The sequence below is a fragment of the Perissodus microlepis genome, chromosome 7, assembly GCF_051167445.1.
Source record: "Perissodus microlepis isolate ML-2025 ecotype Zambia chromosome 7, ASM5116744v1, whole genome shotgun sequence".
NCBI classification, from domain to species: domain Eukaryota; kingdom Metazoa; phylum Chordata; class Actinopteri; order Cichliformes; family Cichlidae; genus Perissodus; species Perissodus microlepis.
In genome coordinates this window covers 3,553,976-3,573,333 of record NC_140467.1, presented here as the reverse complement: position 1 = coordinate 3,573,333, position 19,358 = coordinate 3,553,976, and the positions used below count along the sequence as shown (strand labels likewise).

At 45.2% G+C, this 19,358-nt stretch overlaps 1 protein-coding gene across 1 annotated transcript; it reads right to left on the bottom strand.

The window, feature by feature from the left end:
• Positions 1-167: 167 nt before the first annotated feature.
• Positions 168-19,302, bottom strand: LOC146382298 (thromboxane-A synthase-like). The gene is made up of 14 exons (XM_084932851.1): positions 18,923-19,302; positions 18,516-18,660; positions 18,193-18,286; positions 17,989-18,041; positions 17,766-17,862; positions 17,532-17,648; positions 4,359-4,447; positions 4,101-4,249; positions 3,765-3,895; positions 3,324-3,680; positions 3,151-3,239; positions 2,351-2,488; positions 1,203-1,365; positions 168-1,101 (listed from the first exon to the last, which is right to left on the bottom strand). Exons 2-14 carry the CDS (start codon positions 18,608-18,610, stop codon positions 1,021-1,023), a joined length of 1,653 nt encoding a protein of 550 aa, XP_084788977.1. The 5' UTR covers positions 18,611-18,660; positions 18,923-19,302; the 3' UTR covers positions 168-1,020.
• Between the last annotated feature and the right edge of the window lie 56 nt (positions 19,303-19,358).

Below are 19,358 nucleotides of genomic sequence, written 5' to 3'. Positions count from 1 at the left end.
AGTGGAAAGGCTCTTCTTGCGTTTCCCAGAGAGACATTTGTGACATTGTTATATTAAACATGCCCAATTATTTCGAACGGAAGCACAAGATGATAATACCAAACATAACATTGTTACTTTTACAGAATATATTTAAAATATTCCATGATTTTTTTTCTGGATGGTACTGGACAGAGTCTTTTCCTGTCGTTTCTGGGTATTTGGTACAGATAGATCTCCATATACAGAATGTGGGTTTCATTTCAGGTAACAGCAAATATAGCGTAATTCTCCTTTAGACTGGGACACAGAGGATTTTCATTTCTTGTGTGTTCTGATGGTTTGTAACTCAACTGGTGTCAGATCAAGTACACTGACCATTAAAATTTAAGGATAAACCATTGATTTGCAACGTTTGCACAAAAAGTAGGTGAAGCAGGTGAATAACAGTCGTGATTTAATGTGGCAAAATTAACATGTGCCTCCTTTACATATGCTCCATCTTTTTGCCAAATATCATGGAATGGAGCCATTTGATTATTTGTGCTATTTTGCTGACAGACAGCACTGAAAACCTCAAAATCAGGACTGAAATCATAAGGCTGCCGGTCACAATTCCTCACACTGTTTGAAAGAGACAGTGAGTGATTCATCGGATCAACTTTCCTGTGAAAAATGATTCATTCAAGGTTTTAAACAACAAGCGCATAAAAACTGCAATAAAGTGTCTATTTATATATGTGCATCAATACAAAAAATCTTCTTGTGAAATATTTTCTCATGTGGCATTCCTTCCATTTGATATGTAAATTGTCAAACTGTTCCAGTCACAAAATTACAGTTAATATTTTCTAAAACATTTGAATGACTCTGCAGTAAATCCCTTATTATATTTAGTACATTCAAATCTAAAATATTTAAATGTTCTGATTTTTCAAGCATCTCCCAAGTACTGGATTAACTTGAACTAGGACAGTTGAACTTATTTTGCAGTCTGGTGAAAATGATCCAGTCATTCGATAGAGAAGTCAGCAGACCATCTCACTTGCTCCTTCTGGAAATTTTCACACAAACACCATTTTTAGGACCAAGAGTGCTTAACGACTTCAACTCAAGAGGAACCTGAAAAAAAGAGTGCCCTCGATAAAACAAACATCTTTTTTCAGGACTGGCTGTTAATGAACATTCATGAGATTTGCTGAGCAGCTCTAAGTCAAACGTACCTCAGTCTTAGAGCAGGCAGTGATGTTGAAGTTGTGGAACAGATGCATTAAAGCCAGTTTGATTTCAAGCTGGGCGAGCTTCATTCCCACACAGTTACGGGGGCCAGCCCCAAATGGTAGGTATACGAATGGATGTCGACTGGCCTTGGCCTCTGGTGTAAACCTGGGGATCAACAGCAAGTTGTTGTTTTTTTAAGTTGAATGAAAAGCATTGGAAACTAAAAGACCACATTCTTAATGAGACAAATTTCTCTTGCTACTTTATACAATGGCATAAAACTACTGTTATCTTGAACTGAGATATTTAACTACATGAAAAATATTACATGATACAGTTCTGTTCATAGTTTTTATGGAAAGAATTTCTAGGCATAGCCATGTGACAGAAAGTTCCCATTTTGGTGACCTTTGAATCTCATCTTTGCTATTTGCAGGTGATGTGGGTCTCTTGGCTTCATCTGGTGGTTGTCTCCAGCACTCACTGGAGCGGTTTCCAGCCGAGTATGAAGCGGCAAGAACGAAAATCACAACTCCAAGGTGGAGGCCATGGTTCTTAGCTGAAAAGGGTGGAGTGCCTACTCTTTTCAGGGACGAGTTGCTGCCCCAAGTGCAGGTTTAAGTATCTCAGGGTCTTATGAAGACCCTCAGAAGTGAGGGGAAAATGGAGTGGGAAATTGACAGACAGATTGGGGCCACTGCTGAAGAGATGTGGAGGCTGCATTGGTCCGTTGTGGTAAAGAAAGAGCTGAGCATGAAAGCAAAAGAGGAGATACTACTAACTGATACTACTAACTACTGACACTGCAATGTGCCAACTCCCAACAAATTCAAAATCAAGCTATATCTCAGTTTAAATGTTCTATTTTGAATAAATTATGGGTTTATAAGATTTGTAAATAAATGCCTTGTTTTTATTTACATTTTACACTGTGTCCCAACTTTTTGAATTGAGATTGTATTTGTGGGTTGCAGATGTGATAATTTCACTACACAAAAGTGTTTACCACACCCAAAAAATGTATTTGTACCACTGTACAGAAAAATATTTAATGTGTTGTTAATATACAGCTGAAATCATGTTAATAAGTCAACATTTGACTGGCGTCACAAGTCAGTCTTTTTACTCGTTTCAGACAGAACTGAAGCACCTCTCAGGAATGAACTTCTCAGGCTCGGGCCAGTGTTCTGGGTCATAATGGAGGAAGCCTGCAGGGATCTCCAGTATTGCTCCTTTAGGAAGTTGCTGACCATTCACCACACAGTCATGTTCTATTTCTCGTGCAAACCTTAGTGGGACAATTTCAAAATGACACAGTTACAGAATGGTCACACACAGTATCGACAGAAGAGCTGTAACTTTATTTACTTTATTTATTTACTTTATTACGTTATGTAATTCCCTGACCACTGCGGGAAAAAACAGTGAAAATAAATTTAACATCATTATCAAAACTGTTATTTCCTTAATTTATTTGGACTTTTAAGCTTTATTGCTTTTTGCTGTCAGTTATAGTTGCCATTGCCTCTCTCGCCTCCCCTGCTCTCTATTTCTGTACATAAACTCTTCTTCTTTGAATGGAGCTAAGTGTAATGATAGCTACAAAAGCATTTTTAATGCATCTGGATCCAAATGTGAACAGAGCTTAACCCAAATGTCAAAATATCAGAAAACATCTGCATTGCTGAACCCATCTTTGATCTTTCAACAGTAATGATGATAATAATAATAATAATAATAATAATAATAATAATAATAATAATAATAATAATAATAATAATAATAATAAGAAGAAGAAGAAGAAGAAGAAGAGGAATAGAGTTTTTCCCGGATGATAGCATTATGGCTATACCCCATGAAAAGTTAATTAAGGGACAATGCTGAAAATCTTCCTACATCACAGCGTACCAAAGCTACCCCACTGTAGCCCCAATTGACATCCTTCTTTACCTGAATCCAGGAGGGTAGAGGCGTAATGCTTCACATATAACCATGTCTAAATACTTCAGCTCCTGCACATTTGTGTAATCAGGTGAGTCCTACAAAGCAAACAGCATGACAATCAATGACTGTCCACAACTGCATGAATCAAAATAGATCAGAACCAACTGTAAAACACTCACATGTCTAGTGCAGAAATCATCCACCTCTTTCTGTACTTTGAGTTGACATTCAGGGTGGACAGCCAAGAGGTAGCAGGTGAAAGCCAGAGTGCTGCTACTGGTTTCATAGCCTGCCAGGAGGAAGATGAAAGCCTGACCAACAATCTCATCCTCAGTCATCATCTTTTTCTGTGGACGCCTGACAGACGGCTCCTGTGAATGAGGAGGGTCATTTTCCTGAACTGTGCCTGAAGACTGGGTCTGCTGGTTGTTGTCACCGCGCTCATCGGTGTCATTTGATGTGTCAAAGTGCTCCAATGACACACACTCTTCGGTGGTTCGAGCATCTAACATCAGCTGAAGGAAGTCTCTACGTCTCTACGTGTAAAAGAAATAAATAAGAAAGATAGGAAAATGACAGTTTCAAAGCCACACACAGATTTAGGAAAGTCTGAGATTCACCTGCTCAGGAGGCTGCTCCTCTCTCTGTTTGATGATTTTGTGAATGCTGTTAATGAAGAAATGACTCATCTTGTCTCGTCTTTTGTTGGGTATGAACCTCGACAGAGGAGCCATGATGGAGGGAAAAGCAACTAAAGACAGAAACACACAAATCTGCAGAGAAATGCCAACTGTATACACAGGTATATCAACAAAAATGCTTAAATACTTCTTTGGCATATTCTACATCTATTTAACCTTTCTGAAATTCTTTCTTACAATTTTTTGTGATCAACTTTCTCTTTTAATGTCCTACATAAATATCTGAAATTCAATTGTGTTATAATAATGACTCACAGAAAAGTAACAAGACAGACTTGAAGGAATCATTGATGAAGGCCATCTGAGCGTGTTGGACAAGCGGGTCATCTGGGTTATTCTGCGAGTCCACCTGAGTTGCAAATGCCACACTGGCAATAACATCCATGGTAAAGTAGCCAAAGTATCTGCAAAATAGCATCAAATTTTAGAAATATGAACAGTGAAAGAAAAAAATACAGTAGAAGTAAAGTAGACAAACTGCTTTCAGGCTTTCCTCATTGTTTATGTATTTACCTGTGGATATCAAAGGCCTCTCCTGACTCAGCGTAGACATGCAAATTCTTCATCAGGGTATCAGTGGCTGTGTTGATGAGTGGAACCATCTACACTCAAATGGAGAGATAATGACAGATGCAAAATAGTCCTATAAACACTTCAGTGAATCATAATGGGTCCATAAACATAAAAAATGGGGGACAGGTCCATGTAATTCCATAAACACCACTACCACAGCTACTTAAATGACACATACAACATAGCTCCAGGAATCTAAGTTGTCAGTGTGGATCCTATGTTGTCAGGAGGCTTTTGCAATCTGGTAGGGTCTCCCATGTCAAATTGGTCCTGGGTGAGGAACCAGACGAAGGGCGATTCAGACAACTATTGTCAGTGCAAAAACAAGGGAACAGTTTACCCTGCGCTGCATAGGGTTACTGGGACACCACCCTGGAGTCATGCCTGTAGAGGGTGCGTGGGGTTCCATGCCTTAGCCTATGGGGCATGGCTGGGCGCAGGGTATTGGGACATGGAATGTCACCCCTCTGTTGTGGAAAGAGCCTGAGCTAGCGCTTGAGATTGAATGATACCGGCTATATATAGTTGGGCTCACCTCAACGCATGACTTGGACCCTAGAACCAGCCTCCCGGAGAGGGGCTGGGCTCCAGCCTGGTAGTGATGTGTTGGTCGCGAACGAAATGGCTCTTAGAGCCGGATCTTTGACGTGAACGACGCGAGCCAGCTCCTTATCGCGAGCCGTGGGTTTTTTTTTTTCCTTCTCCCACCCTCTCTCGCACTTTTTTCCCGCTTCACTCCGCATGCGAGCCTTGTGCTTTGCGCTGGGCAGAGGGGGGAGGGGCGGTAGTTACAGTCGCAGTAGCACAGGAACAGAGCGGGAAGGAGAGAGAGAGAGAAAGAGAGCCAGGGACAACAACGTCACATTAGAAAGGTATAGTAATCATCCACAACTATTTTCAGTTGCAGATGATAAAGGATTCAGGTTTATTCATGCAGGCCCATATGACAGAGAATGTGCATCTTCTTTTTGTTTTCATATTTTAATTTATATTTAATTGTGTTGTGGTTTGCAGCGTTTTGTGTTGTTTCATTTTAAATTTGTTTAAAAGGAAAAAGCTGAAAATTTAAATAGTTAAAAGTTGAACTGTGACTAGTTGGTTTTTGTATTATATGATTTATTTATTACATTTTATGTGGAGTGAATAAATAAAAGTATATTTATGGTGGTCAAAGGAGCTTGCAAAGAAAAGCGTCTGGACTTCTTTAAGTTACTTGAAGACGTTTCACCTCTCATCCGAGAAGCTTCTTCAGTTCTAAGGTCAAATGGTGGAGAGTCCCAGATATAAACCTAGTGGGAGTATCCCCCCACAGAGGGACAAAAGGACCCCCTGATGATCCTCTAATCGCCTGGGCCAAGGTGTGAAACTGGGTGTGGGTCCCAATCCGCCAGAGTGTCCTTTTCAAAGTCTTGAAGGCAAGCTTTGAAAAGGACAAAATTATTGACCGCCTTACATATCACCGCCTTTACCCAGGGGATGCCATACCCTGCATCTACGGACTTCCTAAAATCCACAAGGAAGCTGTCCCACTCAGACCCATAGTCAGTAGATTAACTCAGCCACTTATAACATTGCTAAACACCTTGCTACCATCCTTGCTCCTCTTGTGGGGAACACCCCACACCACATCAAGAACTCCACCGACTTCACTGACAAGGTCCAGAAACTTACCCTGGATCCAGATGAAACCATGGTGTCCTTTGATGTAGTCTCTCTCTTCACTTGCATACCCACCACGGAGGCCGTGGAGACTGTCAGAAAACCACTACAAGAAGACAGCTCCTTGGAGGACAGGACCAACTTCACACCCGATCAGATTTGCACACTGTTAGACCTCTGCCTCACCACTACATATTTCAAATACAACGAAGGCTTTTACAGACAAAAACATGGCTGTGCCATGGGCTCCCCCGTGTCACCTATTGTAGCCAACCTTTACATGGAGGAAGTGGAAAGGAAGGCTCTTGGCTCTTTCAAAGGAAGAGTACCCAGCCACTGGTACAGATATGTGGACGACACCTGGGTCAAAATCAAGACACAAGAAGTGGAATCCTTCACTGCGCACATTAACGCTGTGGATAAAAACATCAAGTTCACCAGGGAAGACACAAAGGACAACTGTTTGCCTTTCCTGGACTGCGCTGTGCACATTGAAGAGAACGGCAAACTCAACATCGAAGTTTACCGGAAGCCCACACACACGGACCAGTACCTCCTCTTTGACTCCCATCACCCTTTGGAACACAAACTTGGAGTAATTAGGACCCTACACCACCGGGCAGAACATGTTCCCTCTAAGCCTGAAGGAAAAAAGAAGGAACACACACATGTAAAGGAAGCACTCAAAACGTGCGGCTATCCTAAATGGGCGTTCTTAAAGTCAGCAAAGAGGCACAGAAAAGAAGACCAGACACCAGCGAGGGAGGATAAGAAGGACAGACGCAACAACATTGTCATCCCCTATGTAGCCGGTGTATCAGAAAAACTTAGGAGAGTTTTCTCCAAGCATGACATCCCGGTGCATTTCAGACCCAGCAACACGCTCAGACAAAAACTGGTTCACCCGAAAGACAAAACGCCAAAACACAGACTTAACAATGTGGTGTATGCTGTACAGTGCAGCGAGGAATGCCCAGACCTCTACATTGGAGAGACCAAACAGCCACTTCACAAGCGCATGGCACAACACAGAAGAGCCACCTCCACAGGACAAGACTCAGCAGTCCATCTGCATCTTAAGGATAAAGGACACTCTTTCGAGGATGCCAATGTTCACATTTTGGACAGAGAGGACAGATGGTTTGAAAGAGGAGTGAAAGAAGCCATCTATGTCCACTGTGAGCGACCATCGTTGAACAGAGGCGGGGGTTTACGACACCAACTCTCTGCCATCTATAATCCAGTTTTGAGATCCCTTCCCAGACACCTTAACGCCCACTCACATCCTGGGCCATCTGACCTCAGGAATTCGCATGATAAGGTGGGGCCAGGTTTCACAATGAACACACCCGAAACTCTGGCTGATTGGGACCCACACCCAGTTTCACACCTTGGCCCAGGCGATTAGAGGATCATCAGGGGGTCCTTTTGTCCCTCTGTGGGGGGATACTCCCACTAGGTTTATATCTGGGACTCTCCACCATTTGACCTTAGAACTGAAGAAGCTTCTCGGATGAGAGGTGAAACGTCTTCAAGTAACTTAAAGAAGTCCAGATGCTTTTCTTTGCAAGCTCCTTTGACTACGATGACCTGGATGACTGAGAACCTTCACAGATATATTTATGGTGGCCCCTACAGAAAGCACGTACAAACTCCAAAACACGTACAAAACACAACAGAAGTGCTCCAGGATGCTAGGCCCAGTGTTGAGCTTTTGTTACCTAGTGGCTACACAAGCCAGCAAGTACCAACGACCGGATTTGGTGTGTGGTAGTAACAGGTAAATGAACTTTTTTTTTTTTAATTATTTGAATATATATGAATGCTTGTGTATAAATACACAAACAATACACATATGCTTTCAATCGTGTAATTTAAGTGATCTAGGTAGCTCTGTTTTGAAGTTCAGTTAACGCTAGAAATGTGTTTTGGAGTTTGTATGTGTTTTGTGTCTAGGGGCCACTGTATATATTTATATATAAACATATATAAATAAAACCACTTTTTTTTTTTACAGTAGTAATTCCTTTTGTGCATAATTTTATATTATTGTTAATAATAAATTAATTAAAGCAACAAAACAACCTGAAGAGCCGGTTGGGAGCTGAAAGAGCCGGCTCTTTTTAGTGAGCCGAGCCGAAAGAGCCGGCTCTCTAAAAAGAGCCGAAAATCCCATCACTACAGCGTGGAGTTGCTCTCGCTGAGAGGCAGCAGGCTGGGGTGGTTATTCTGTTATGCCAGGGGCGATTTTAGCCTCGAATCAAAGCACCCCCAAAGATTTCTTACTTTTTTTGACAATATTTGCTGTTTGTGTGACACACTGCTATATAAAAAGCATACAGTACTTGGTTGAGACATAACATTTGGTTTGTTCCAGCTCCACTCTCCCCTGCTCTGGCTCTAGTGCTGTTGCTGCCAGAGCGCTGGTGGCTGAGACGCAGCAGAGCGGAGGTGGAAGTGCCTGGCTTAAAACAGGACATATTAGCTGCATTTAACCTTCAGTTACTGTCCGAAAGTCTCCTTATATTTCAATCGCATCGCTATAAGTGCAATGTTAATTTCTGCCGATAAGTTCCACTTTGTTCTTACTGTTTGCTGCGGTGATGACGTCACATGCTTTTACGATGGTCCTGCCGTATCACGAGTCCGAGGAGCACTAGGCATGTTTTTCTCCATGAGTGCGGGGGAATAGCGATCTCCAGCCGTGTGCGTTCCTGTGCAAATAACCACACGTCTGTCCACCCCTCCCACATTTGTTAAGTATGCCTACTGCTGTACTGTTTAGCTGCTAACTTCCATTAAAGTATATCCGGACATCACTCTCTGTGCCCCACTCTCTGACCGGAGTTTAAGTCCTGAGGGAGCTAACTGTCACGGACCCGGCTCTGGGGACTCGGGGTCCGTGGGTGGTGGGGACTTATTATTATTATTATTATTATTATTATTATTATTATTTGGTGTGTTGTCTGCACTGCCTCTGTGCGCATCTGTATGTAGGCAGGTATGTGTGTGTGTGTTGCCTTTTTTCTGTGGCCATGTTACAGGCACCTTCAGGCCTGAGGGGCGTGGCCTAGCTTGAGGACTGGCCACACCTTAAGTCCTTGCTACACACCTGCTCCTCATCTGGGCTCGTCGGGGGAGCTATTTAGAAGAGCGATGGAGCTTCCACCGGCGCGGGATTATTGCGTTTGACTTCACGTCAGTCTTCAAGCACAGTCAAGTGTGAGTGTATGCCTGCCGGGATAAGTGTGTAACGGCTGCCTCTATTGTTTTCCCTCAGGAGGAGTGTGGGACGAGAAGGAGCAGTGAGCATGGGGAGTGCAGGGACACTGGAGCAGAGAGCACTACACTGGGACTTTTCTGGGAAGAAGACACAACACGGGAGTCTGGGAAACTGGGGAATTTATTGTTGCTTACTTCACCACTCTGTAAATAAACACTGTTGCACTGAAGAGTCTGGCGTTTGGGTCCTGTTTCCCCACCTCCCCACGGTCTGCTAGCCAGACCGTGACACTATCATCCCAGCATCCCAGAGATAACTCTCTAACAAGTGGTCCTTCGAGCCGGATAGATAGCTACACTGAGGACGACATGGAGTTTAAGCACCAGGATATCCCTGACATATCCGTGCGACGGAAAACTCAGCGAGAGAGACATCTCCCGGCTTACTTTGATGATTATGAAGTTGAATATCAACCCAAATCAGGTACATCCACTGGTAAACCAACAGCAGGTGCAGAGGCAGGGATGGCTATAGATCAGCGCTCTGCCAAGCAGCGCTCGACCTCTTCACGATCACATGCCTCAGGTTCTCAATGCAGCAAACCTAGATCCCAGGCTAGAGGACACTCACCTTCGGGAGGCTCTATCATCGCAGGGCTAACTGATTTGCAGACAGCGATGTTGGAAGAGAAGATGAAGGGCATGGAGCTAGCAGAATTGCAGTGGCAGATGATGGAAGAGAGTCTAGCTTAGGAACAGTGTTTAATCTTGGATGCTCAGGCCCGGGAAGCCCTCAGTAAGAAGGAAGAACTATACATGCAGCAAGAAAGGCAAAGATGTCAATTAGACGAAGAGGCACGTACTGCTCACAACACCAGAGAATCTATTACCAGACGTCTATCAATGCAGCGTCGACTCAAAGAGAAGGAGATGGAGCTAAAGAAAGCTTCCCTCATTGCTGCTTTTCTTCGTGATCAAGAAGATGGGCTGCCACCACCTAGACCTTTAAATAACTGTGAGTATGACTCGGGGCTTCAGGCTTGCAGCAGTGGTGTAAACTCCCAAGTGAATCTGTCGGAGCAGCCAGCACATAACGGACAGCGACGTAATATGACCAGCTATGCGAATGCTTTCCCACCTTCGATCTTGCCAGTGGATGCATTAGTACCAGATACGCAGCCCTTACATCCCACCAGCTCCTCGGCTGACCTGGAGCCAGTATCTGAACCTCTCCATGGGTATCCAACGCAACATATCAGTCCTGCTATGGATACTCCCTCAGCTGGTCATCAGTATGGTCAGCAGCTAGGTGGAATTCACCCCCCTATTACCTACTCGACTCAGACTCTCCGACCTGCAGCAGAGGACAGTTCTAATATCCCTAACAGACAATCACAGCCTCCTGGAAAGGTGAAACATCAGGGATCGCTTCCTCCAGTGCCATACTCAACACCCAGTCAGTTTCTACCGCTTCCTGATTTACAGTCCCGCCTGCGGGATAAAGTCGGACCAACTGGCTGTGGGCCCACGGCGCCGTCTTTACAGTCAGAGATACCGTTGCCACCTACTGACAGCAAGGGCAACAACTTGATGGAACTGCTAATTGCCAGCTCGTCTGGGATCCCCAAGCCAGCACTACCTTCTTTTGCCAGTGGTAAGGAAAGTGATTTTGCGCTTCGTAAGATGGCTCTGGACAGTCTGCTTGGCAGCCATACTCATCTCACAGAGCAGTTCAAATATCAAATCCTTCTGGAGCAGTTAAAACTACCAAGTGCTTACAAACTAGCACAAGCATATATGCATGATCCCCTGCCATATACTACAGCACTCCAGGCTCTCCAAGACAAATATGGTCAACCTCGCCAGCTCGTACAGAGTGAGCTTGGATCTATCCTGAACTCTCCCCAAATCCGGGTGGGGGACCCAGAAGCCTTTGACAATTTTGCTCTGGATGTGCAGGCTTTAGTAGGTATGCTTCGATCACTGGAAGGTGAAAACGGCTACGAACTGCAATGTGGCTCTCATGTCGATAAGTTACTGAGTAAGCTCCCAGCAAGCTACAGAGATGGGTTTGTTGAGTACAGCCTCAGTCGTGGGATACTGAGAACTGGAACTGACAAGACATATACCCTGCCAGATTTTTCGGCCTGGCTCCAAGTGAAGTCGCAGGCCAAGCGCATATCCAGTAGGGCAGCCGACATGTTTCAGGACCAGACCAAACAAGGTCAGAAAGGCAGGAAAAGCCAAAGATATCCTTCCACTGTGTATTACAACACAGACAACAGGAAGGGGGATGGAGCTCATCTGGAACCAGGTCATCGGACACCTCCCATTAAAGGGAAGATTAAGCCAAAACCTTGCTGTCCATACTGTGACACCCGTGAGCACTACCTTAATCTTTGCCCCAAATTGAAGACACTGTCCACCACCCAAATTGCAGAGTGGATCAAAGATAAAGGTTGTTGGCGTTGTGGACGGAATCATGCACCTGATGTGTGCACCCTGAAGGCACCCTGTAAAGTGTGCAAACAGCAACATCTTGCAGTGCTGCATGAGGTTTGCCAACAGGAGCCCAGGAAAGTCCTGATGGTTGGCACTGCCCCAGATATGTCCACCATCTACATTGATCACCCAAACTGTCCTCATAAGGTCCTGCTAAAGGTTGTGAAGGTGTATCTGTACAATGCTGAGTATTCATAGAGACCTTTGCTGTACTAGATGACGGTTCTGAACGATCCATCATCCTACCACCAGCTGTGCAGCACCTCAATCTAGGGAAGGAAGCCAAGACACTTCCATTAAGAACTGTTCGTCAGGATGTGATTCACCTGCAAGGGGCCTCGGTCTCCTTTGAGATTTCCACTGCCCATGATCCTAAAGTGAGATACCACATCCATCATGCCTTCACTTCTGACAAACTGGGCCTCTCTGAGCACAGTTATCCAGTTAAGGCACTCATGCAAAAATATGCACACCTGCAGGGACTCCCACTTTCCCCTGTCGACAGGGTGCAGCCTTTAGTCCTTATTGGCTCAGACTTCCCTCATCTGCTTGTCCCAACGAAACCTGTACGGTCTGGCCCTCCTGAGGGTCCATTGGCAGTCTGTACCCGCCTTGGATGGGCTCTGCAGGGTCCAGCTAACTTAGCCCAGTTCGCTGTGGAAGAGCAACGGTGTCTCTTTACTGGGTCCCCAAGCAATGATCTCCTTCAACATGTAGAACGATTGTGGAAGGCGGATGTACTCCCATACACAAATGTGAAGACCGCGACACGTTCTAAGGAAGATCAGAAAGCACTTGAAGCTCTTGAGCAGCGCACAACCAGAGTGCAGGTGGAGGGAGTGACAAGATATGCAACGCCCCTCCTCCGTCGCAAAGACAGTCCTCGCCTCTGGGCACCCAGGCTGGCCTTGCTACCACAGCTACGGAGTACTGAACGTCAGATAGCGAGAGACCCAGGGCAGGCTGAAACCTATTGTCAGGAAGTGCATAAACTGGAGGTGGTAGGCTATGTTGAGAAACTATCACCTGAGAAGGTGGATTGTTCGAGTGAATCATGGTATCTACCCCACCATGTAGTTCACCACGACAACAAGGCTAGACTTGTATTCAACTGCTCATACCAATACAACGGGCTAAGCCTCAACAGCCAGTTGCTTCCAGGTCCAATTCTGGGACCTTCACTGCTTGGGGTCCTCCTCCGCTTCAGTGAGCATACTGTGGCCATAAGTGGTGACATCAAGGCAATGTTCCACCAAATTCAGTTGCTGGCCAAGGATGAACCTCTGCTCCGCTTCCTATGGAGGTCTATGAGGAAGGATGAGGAGCCAAGCGTGTACGAGTGGCAGGTTCTGCCTTTTGGTACAACGTGCAGTCCTTGTTGTGCCACCTATGCCCTCCAAAGACATGTCAGGGACAACAGCCAGGGTAATGAAGATATCTTGGGCACGGTGGAGAGGGCCTTCTACGCCGATAACTGTTTGCATAGTCTCCAATCTGCAGAGGAGGCTAAGACACTCATAGATCGGATGCGGGAGTTACTCGCCAAAGGGGGATTCGAGATTAGGCAATGGGCCAGTAACGTTCCATCGGTGGTGGAGCACCTGCCAGTGGAAGCCAAAGCAGCCAGCACAGAGCTTTGGCTCTCCCAGCACAGCCAAGACCCAGAAGAACCAGCTCTGGGCCTTCGTTGGAACTGTCTCACTGACCGCCTTGGATACAGGCATCGATTTGTGGAGTACTCTCTGCCCACACTGAGAAATGTTTACCGGGTGATGGCATCGCAGTATGATCCTCTGGGCTTCCTCATACCCTTCTCAACTCGAGCAAAGGTTCTAATTCAGGATCTTTGGAAGGCAGGAGTTGGATGGGATGAACAAATCCATCCTACGGCCCTACTAGACAGATGGACACAGTGGGAGAAGGAACTAGTGTACTTGCCACAGGTGGAATTACCAAGATGCTATGTCCCACCAAGAGCAGACGCCGGGAGACCAGGTAGAGGGGCTCACATATTTTGTGATGCCTCCGAAAGAGCCTATGGAGCAGTAGCCTATCTGCGAACACAGGACTCCCAAGGCGACGTCCACGTGGCATTCATGATGGCGAGGTCAAGAGTAAGCCCCCGGAAACAGATTTCTATGCCACGTTTGAAGTTATGTGCAGCTCTTGCCGGAGCCCAACTGGCTAGAGTACTGGAGACCGAGCTGGCATTTCAACCCAGTGACATCACCCTATGGAGCGACTCAACAACAGTTTTGACCTGGATCCAATCTGATTCATGCCGCTATAAGGTCTTTGTTAGTACCAGGATTGCCGAAATACAAGATCTTACTGAGGTGTCAAGTTGGAGATATGTCAACACCAAGGACAATCCGGCTGATGACCTCACGCGAGGGAAAACCCTTCTCGAGCTGAGTCAACCAAACCGTTGGACTCAGGGCCCACCTTTTCTTTTAACGAACCCTGATACCTGGCCAACTCTCCATGAAGGTGAAGGTCAAGATTACAATGGGGAGCTGAGAGGAACAGCATTCTGTGGAACCACCACCACATGCAGTCCACAGCAAACGGTGCCAATTTCCAATTTTGGCAAATGGATTGAAGTGGTTAAGGCTAACCATCATGGGGCAGCTGCTGATCACGAAAACCATGTCATGACTGCTATAGATGCATCAGCTGCTGAGCTGCATCTCCTGAAACAAGCTCAAAATGATAGCTTCCCCGAGGAATTACAGGCCCTGGCTGCTGGTAAGGCAATTCATAAGCAGAGTCGCCTGCTAACACTTGCTCCGGAGTATGACCCGGCTATTGGGCTGATAAGAGTTGGGGGAAGACTCAGAAGAGCAGAAGGTCTGGACTTGGATGCCATGCACCCCATAGTCCTTGACCCGCAGCATCCGGTGACTAAACTACTGATCAGACAATATGATGAGCAGCTGTTGCACCCTGGGTCAGAACGAGTGTTCGGGGAGATGAGGAGAAAATATTGGATTCTCCGAGGAAGGGAGGCAATCAAGCGGCACCAGCACAGCTGTGGTGAGTGTCGAAGGTGGCGAGCCAGTCCTGATATTCCTCGGATGGCAGATCTACCCCCCGCGAGGCTGCGCCTATACAAACCACCCTTTTGGTCCACTGGAGTCGACTGCTTTGGCCCTTACAACATCAAAGTAGGACGGCGCACCGAAAAGCGTTGGGGTATCATATTCAAATGCATGACTACGAGCTGTGTGCATCTTGACCTGTTGGACAGCATAGATACCGATGCCCTTCTCATGGCTCTGCGTCGGTTTATTGCACGCCGGGGCAAGCCATATGAGATCCTATCTGACTGTGGTACCAACTTCAGGGGAGGAGAGACCAAACTGCGGTCTAGTTTCTCAGCTCTTGAAGCCCCCATTAAAGAGCAGCTGGCGGAGCAGAGGATTGAGTTCCGGTTTAATCCACCAGGTTCCCCCCATTTTGGAGGTACTTGGGAATGGGAGATAAGATCTGTGAAGACAGCTCTTCAAGTGGTGTTGGGAGGCAATATGGTCACAGAGGCAGTTTTGCAAACTGTGCTGATCGAGGTGGAAGGGATCATTAATGCAAAGCCTCTTGGGTATGTCTCTTCGGATGTAGCGGATCCGGATCCAGTCACACCCAACTTATTGCTAATGGGGCGACGAGATGCATCACTCCCCCAGGTGATTTATGCTTCGAGTGAGATGCTGGGAAGACCGCGATGGCGCCATAGTCAGATTCTGGCGGACCATTTTTGGTCCAGCTTCCTGCGTCACCATCTGCCGGATCTTCAGAGGAGACAAAGATGGCAGGGGGAAACTGACAACTTAACCACAGGACAAGTGGTTATGGTGGTTGACTCACAACTACCGCGAGCACAGTGGCCTATCGGAAAGGTGGTCAAGGCCTGTCTAGGACCAGACGGTCGGGTGAGAGCGGCTGAGGTGACAATCAAGGGACAGACATATCTTCGACCAGTTGCCAGATTAGTCAGACTCTCAGCCTGGGAGGATGATGAGGACTGTAAACCCAATGATGCTTAGACTTTCGGTTGAAGAGCAAATTTACTACTTAAATTTGGGGGCGGCTGTGTCCGAAAGTCTCCTTATATTTCAATCGCATCGCTATAAGTGCAATGTTAATTTCTGCCGATAAGTTCCACTTTGTTCTTACTGTTTGCTGCGGTGATGACGTCACATGCTTTTACGACGGTCCTGCCGTATCACAAGTCCGAGGAGCACTAGGCATGTTTTTCTCCATGAGTGCGGGGGAATAGCGATCTCCAGCCGTGTGCGTTCCTGTGCAAATAACCACACGTCTGTCCACCCCTCCCACATTTGTTAAGTATGCCTACTGCTGTACTGTTGAGCTGCTGTTAACTTCCATTAAAGTATATTCGGACATCACTCTCTGTGCCCCACTCTCTGACCAGAGTTTAAGTCCTGAGGGAGCTATCATCCCAGTATCCCAGAGATAACTCTCTAACAGCGATATATATTTTTCCCGATATGAAGTCCTTCTTTTTTGAACAAACTCAAAACAGAGCCTATTAATCTTTCAGTCATTTCAATCCCACATGCATACTACCCTTTAGGGCTAAGCCCCGGGTGTATCAAATGTCTGCCTCCGCCTTTGGCTGCGCACAAAAAAAAATCCAGTCTGAATTGAAATTAAAGTAAATACATGTATTTATTTTAATTTTTCTGATTTTCTGTGCGCGGAGACTGTGTCAGCAGTGCTCAAGCGCTCAGCTTAGAGGGAACAGTGCTGGTGTTTTGTTACTAGACTTAGTAACAAACCAAACTTATGGTTTGTTACTTAAGGGCAAACGATAATTTGTCCATAACGAACACCATGTTCAAACATAAATTTCAATCAATTTTATTATTGTATCATCAGATCTGTGGCTGTATGTTCTGGACACTTGAGTGAAGAAAGGAACTGCCAACTGATCACCACCTGGTGGTGAGTTGGATCAGGTGGGGAGGGAGGATGCTGGACAAACCTGGTGCACCCAAACGTGTAGTGAGGGTGTCTGAATAGGCCATGTTCAGCACCTCCACAGCTGAGGCTGCTGCACTGAGCTGCAACTGTAAGGTGTTTTGTACCTTGGTGGTAAACAAACCGAATGGTGGACACCGGAGGTAAAAGGAGGTATCAAGCTGAAGAAGGAAGCCTGTCAGGCTTGGTTAGCCTGTAGGACTCCAGGAACAGCTCATGGGTGCCAATAGACCAAGCGGAACACGGCTCAGGCAGTGGCTGCAGCAAAAACCTGGATGTGTTGGGTGTTTCATGGACAGAATATCTAGTCGTATCCAGGTGGTGGGGGGGTTTCCACTTTGGTGGCCTCAGGATTTCATCTTAGCGTTTTGGCTTCATTAGGTGATGACTTCCAGTTTGCACTGGAGCGGTTCGTGGCTGAGTACAAAGCAGCATGAATGAGAATTAGCACCTCCAATCCAAGACCATGGTTCACAGCTGGAAAAGAGTGGAGTGCCCACTCTGGGTCATGGACAAGTTACTGTCCCAGGTGGAGGGATTTAAGTATCTTGGGATGTTGTTCATCAGTAGTTTGCAAGATGAGCTGGAAGAGGTGACTGGGGTGAGAAATTTGGCCTTCCCGTCTCAGAATGTTGCACTTGCGACCCAAACCCGGATAAGCACCAGAAGATGAGATGTGATGTCATGTATTTTATCTTATCTCACTTAATGAGAACTTTATTTTCTCACTTCTTTCATCTTGGCAGCACTGAAAGATGGGGTCAGGACGCTCCGTACTCGTTTCCACTGTTCATTCCTTAACTGGAGAAGGCAATCAGATATAGGCTTTTTGGCAAACACAAATTTCTGCAGAGAGATAAGAGAGCACAGGCAAAAAAATCTGTAATAACCCCTCAGTAACTCTTGTGTGACAATCAGGAATAAACACACATGTTGCATCTTTGCTTTGTATAATTTCCTTACATTTCTGTTAGGGAAGTTGCTGAAGTCCTTCACCAGCAATTGTCTGAGCATATCAGGGTCTGCTACCACTATCACTGGTGTCCGGCCCAAATAATACCTGAAGTATGAGTCCAGACAAAACATGATGGGTAAAGTATCATCTCAAACTGCAGATTATTTATATAAGCAAAATATTCACAATCTTATTTCAGTAGTTGCTGTTGTAGGATGTATTTTTACTTACCCACATACTTTACCACATGTTTTGACAAGATCATTCAGAGGTTTGAAAAAACCCTGAAAAGAATATTTAAAAAACACAGTAGATGTAACAGTCAGCTGACAATAATGACACAAATATGAGAACAAGGGAACCATCCCAGTTTGATGCAAAATCAAGCAGACATTGAAGGTAACTCTGGTCTTCCTTTGTTACACTGTATCTTACCTGCTGAAACATGAATAAGTTGCCAAAGAAAGGCACTGGCTTTGGATGTTTGATGCCACATCGTGAGAGGACTGAGAAGGGACGGACTGAATACCTACAGGCAAAAGTGTTAAAATATGTTGTTTGTAGGTTGAATGAAAAGAATTTGTGTCAAATGCAGTAAAGAACAGAGCTCACCTTTACCCGGATTCTGTCTAGAGTTATTGTTGCATTCGTTTGCACTGTCTGCTCTATAAAATGTCAATGTATGTGCTTTATGGCACTAGCAGATTATCTACGTGTCCTCATTTCCCTTGAAAAAAGTGTATCATTGACATACTCACCAGTAGAGGAGACCAAGAAAAATGAGGAAGAGTGTCACAGATATTTTGCTGGTCTCAGTGTTGAATACATTTAGAAAGTCACCTGCACCCTGCATGTTGGAAAATCTTCTCTCAGTTTTCAACCATTAATAGGAGAAAAAGGCCCCTGGTGAGAAAAACAGCAAAAAAGAATTAGTTATACTAATATTTTTATTCAATACTTTAGTCATGACTTTCACTAGAGGTATTTTAAAGAACAAAGCATTTAAAGGTATTGTGCAGAAATTCGGGCTTTTGGGGAAATAAACACCTGCCAAAGACCATACATCTATTCCATGTTGTCAAGCTGCTTTGTCCCCGATCAGTTGTGTGGTTTCTTCCAAGACTTTCTACTTACTGAAGCTTTGTTTGTAGCCTTGAGAACTCACCTGAAGAGGAGAGATGTCTGTTCCTATTGTGCACACAAATGTTAAACCACAGATAAAATAGTAACTACGGATATGGATTGCCTCACCACCTCCATAAATGAGACAGAAACCACCCCCACTTGTGTAGAAATGTGACAGAGCAGGGTAAAGGTAATCAGTTAAAGAGCTGCTATTGCATAAACTTGTAGGGGTCCATAGTTCAGCTTTGCTTTTCTTTAGTGAACTGTCTGAACCTGTATTGCAGTTTCTAACCCTGATGTAACTCATGTAATGTTACGCTAGCCAAAGAAAATTACTTCTTGAAGAAAGAAGATGTGAGAACAATATGCAACACAGGAGCTTTATTTGATGACAAGAAAAAACGTCTATCAAAAGTGACATAAAGTGACACAAAAAGACTAAACTGAAGATGCCAAAATATTCATAAAATTATTTT

What these genes read in the sequence shown, in the direction of transcription:
- LOC146382298 (XM_084932851.1), bottom strand. Translation starts at nt 18,610, where the DNA reads ATGCAGGGTGCAGGTGACTTTCTAAATGTATTCAACACTGAGACCAGC. An exon ending in ACATGTGGTAAAGTATGTGG is followed by an intron (nt 17,863 to 17,988) that starts GTAAGTAAAAAT and finishes CTCATACTTCAG; the next exon opens with GTATTATTTGGGCCGGACAC. An exon ending in CTCTACCCTCCTGGATTCAG is followed by an intron (nt 2,489 to 3,150) that starts GTAAAGAAGGAT and finishes TGTCCCACTAAG; the next exon opens with GTTTGCACGAGAAATAGAAC.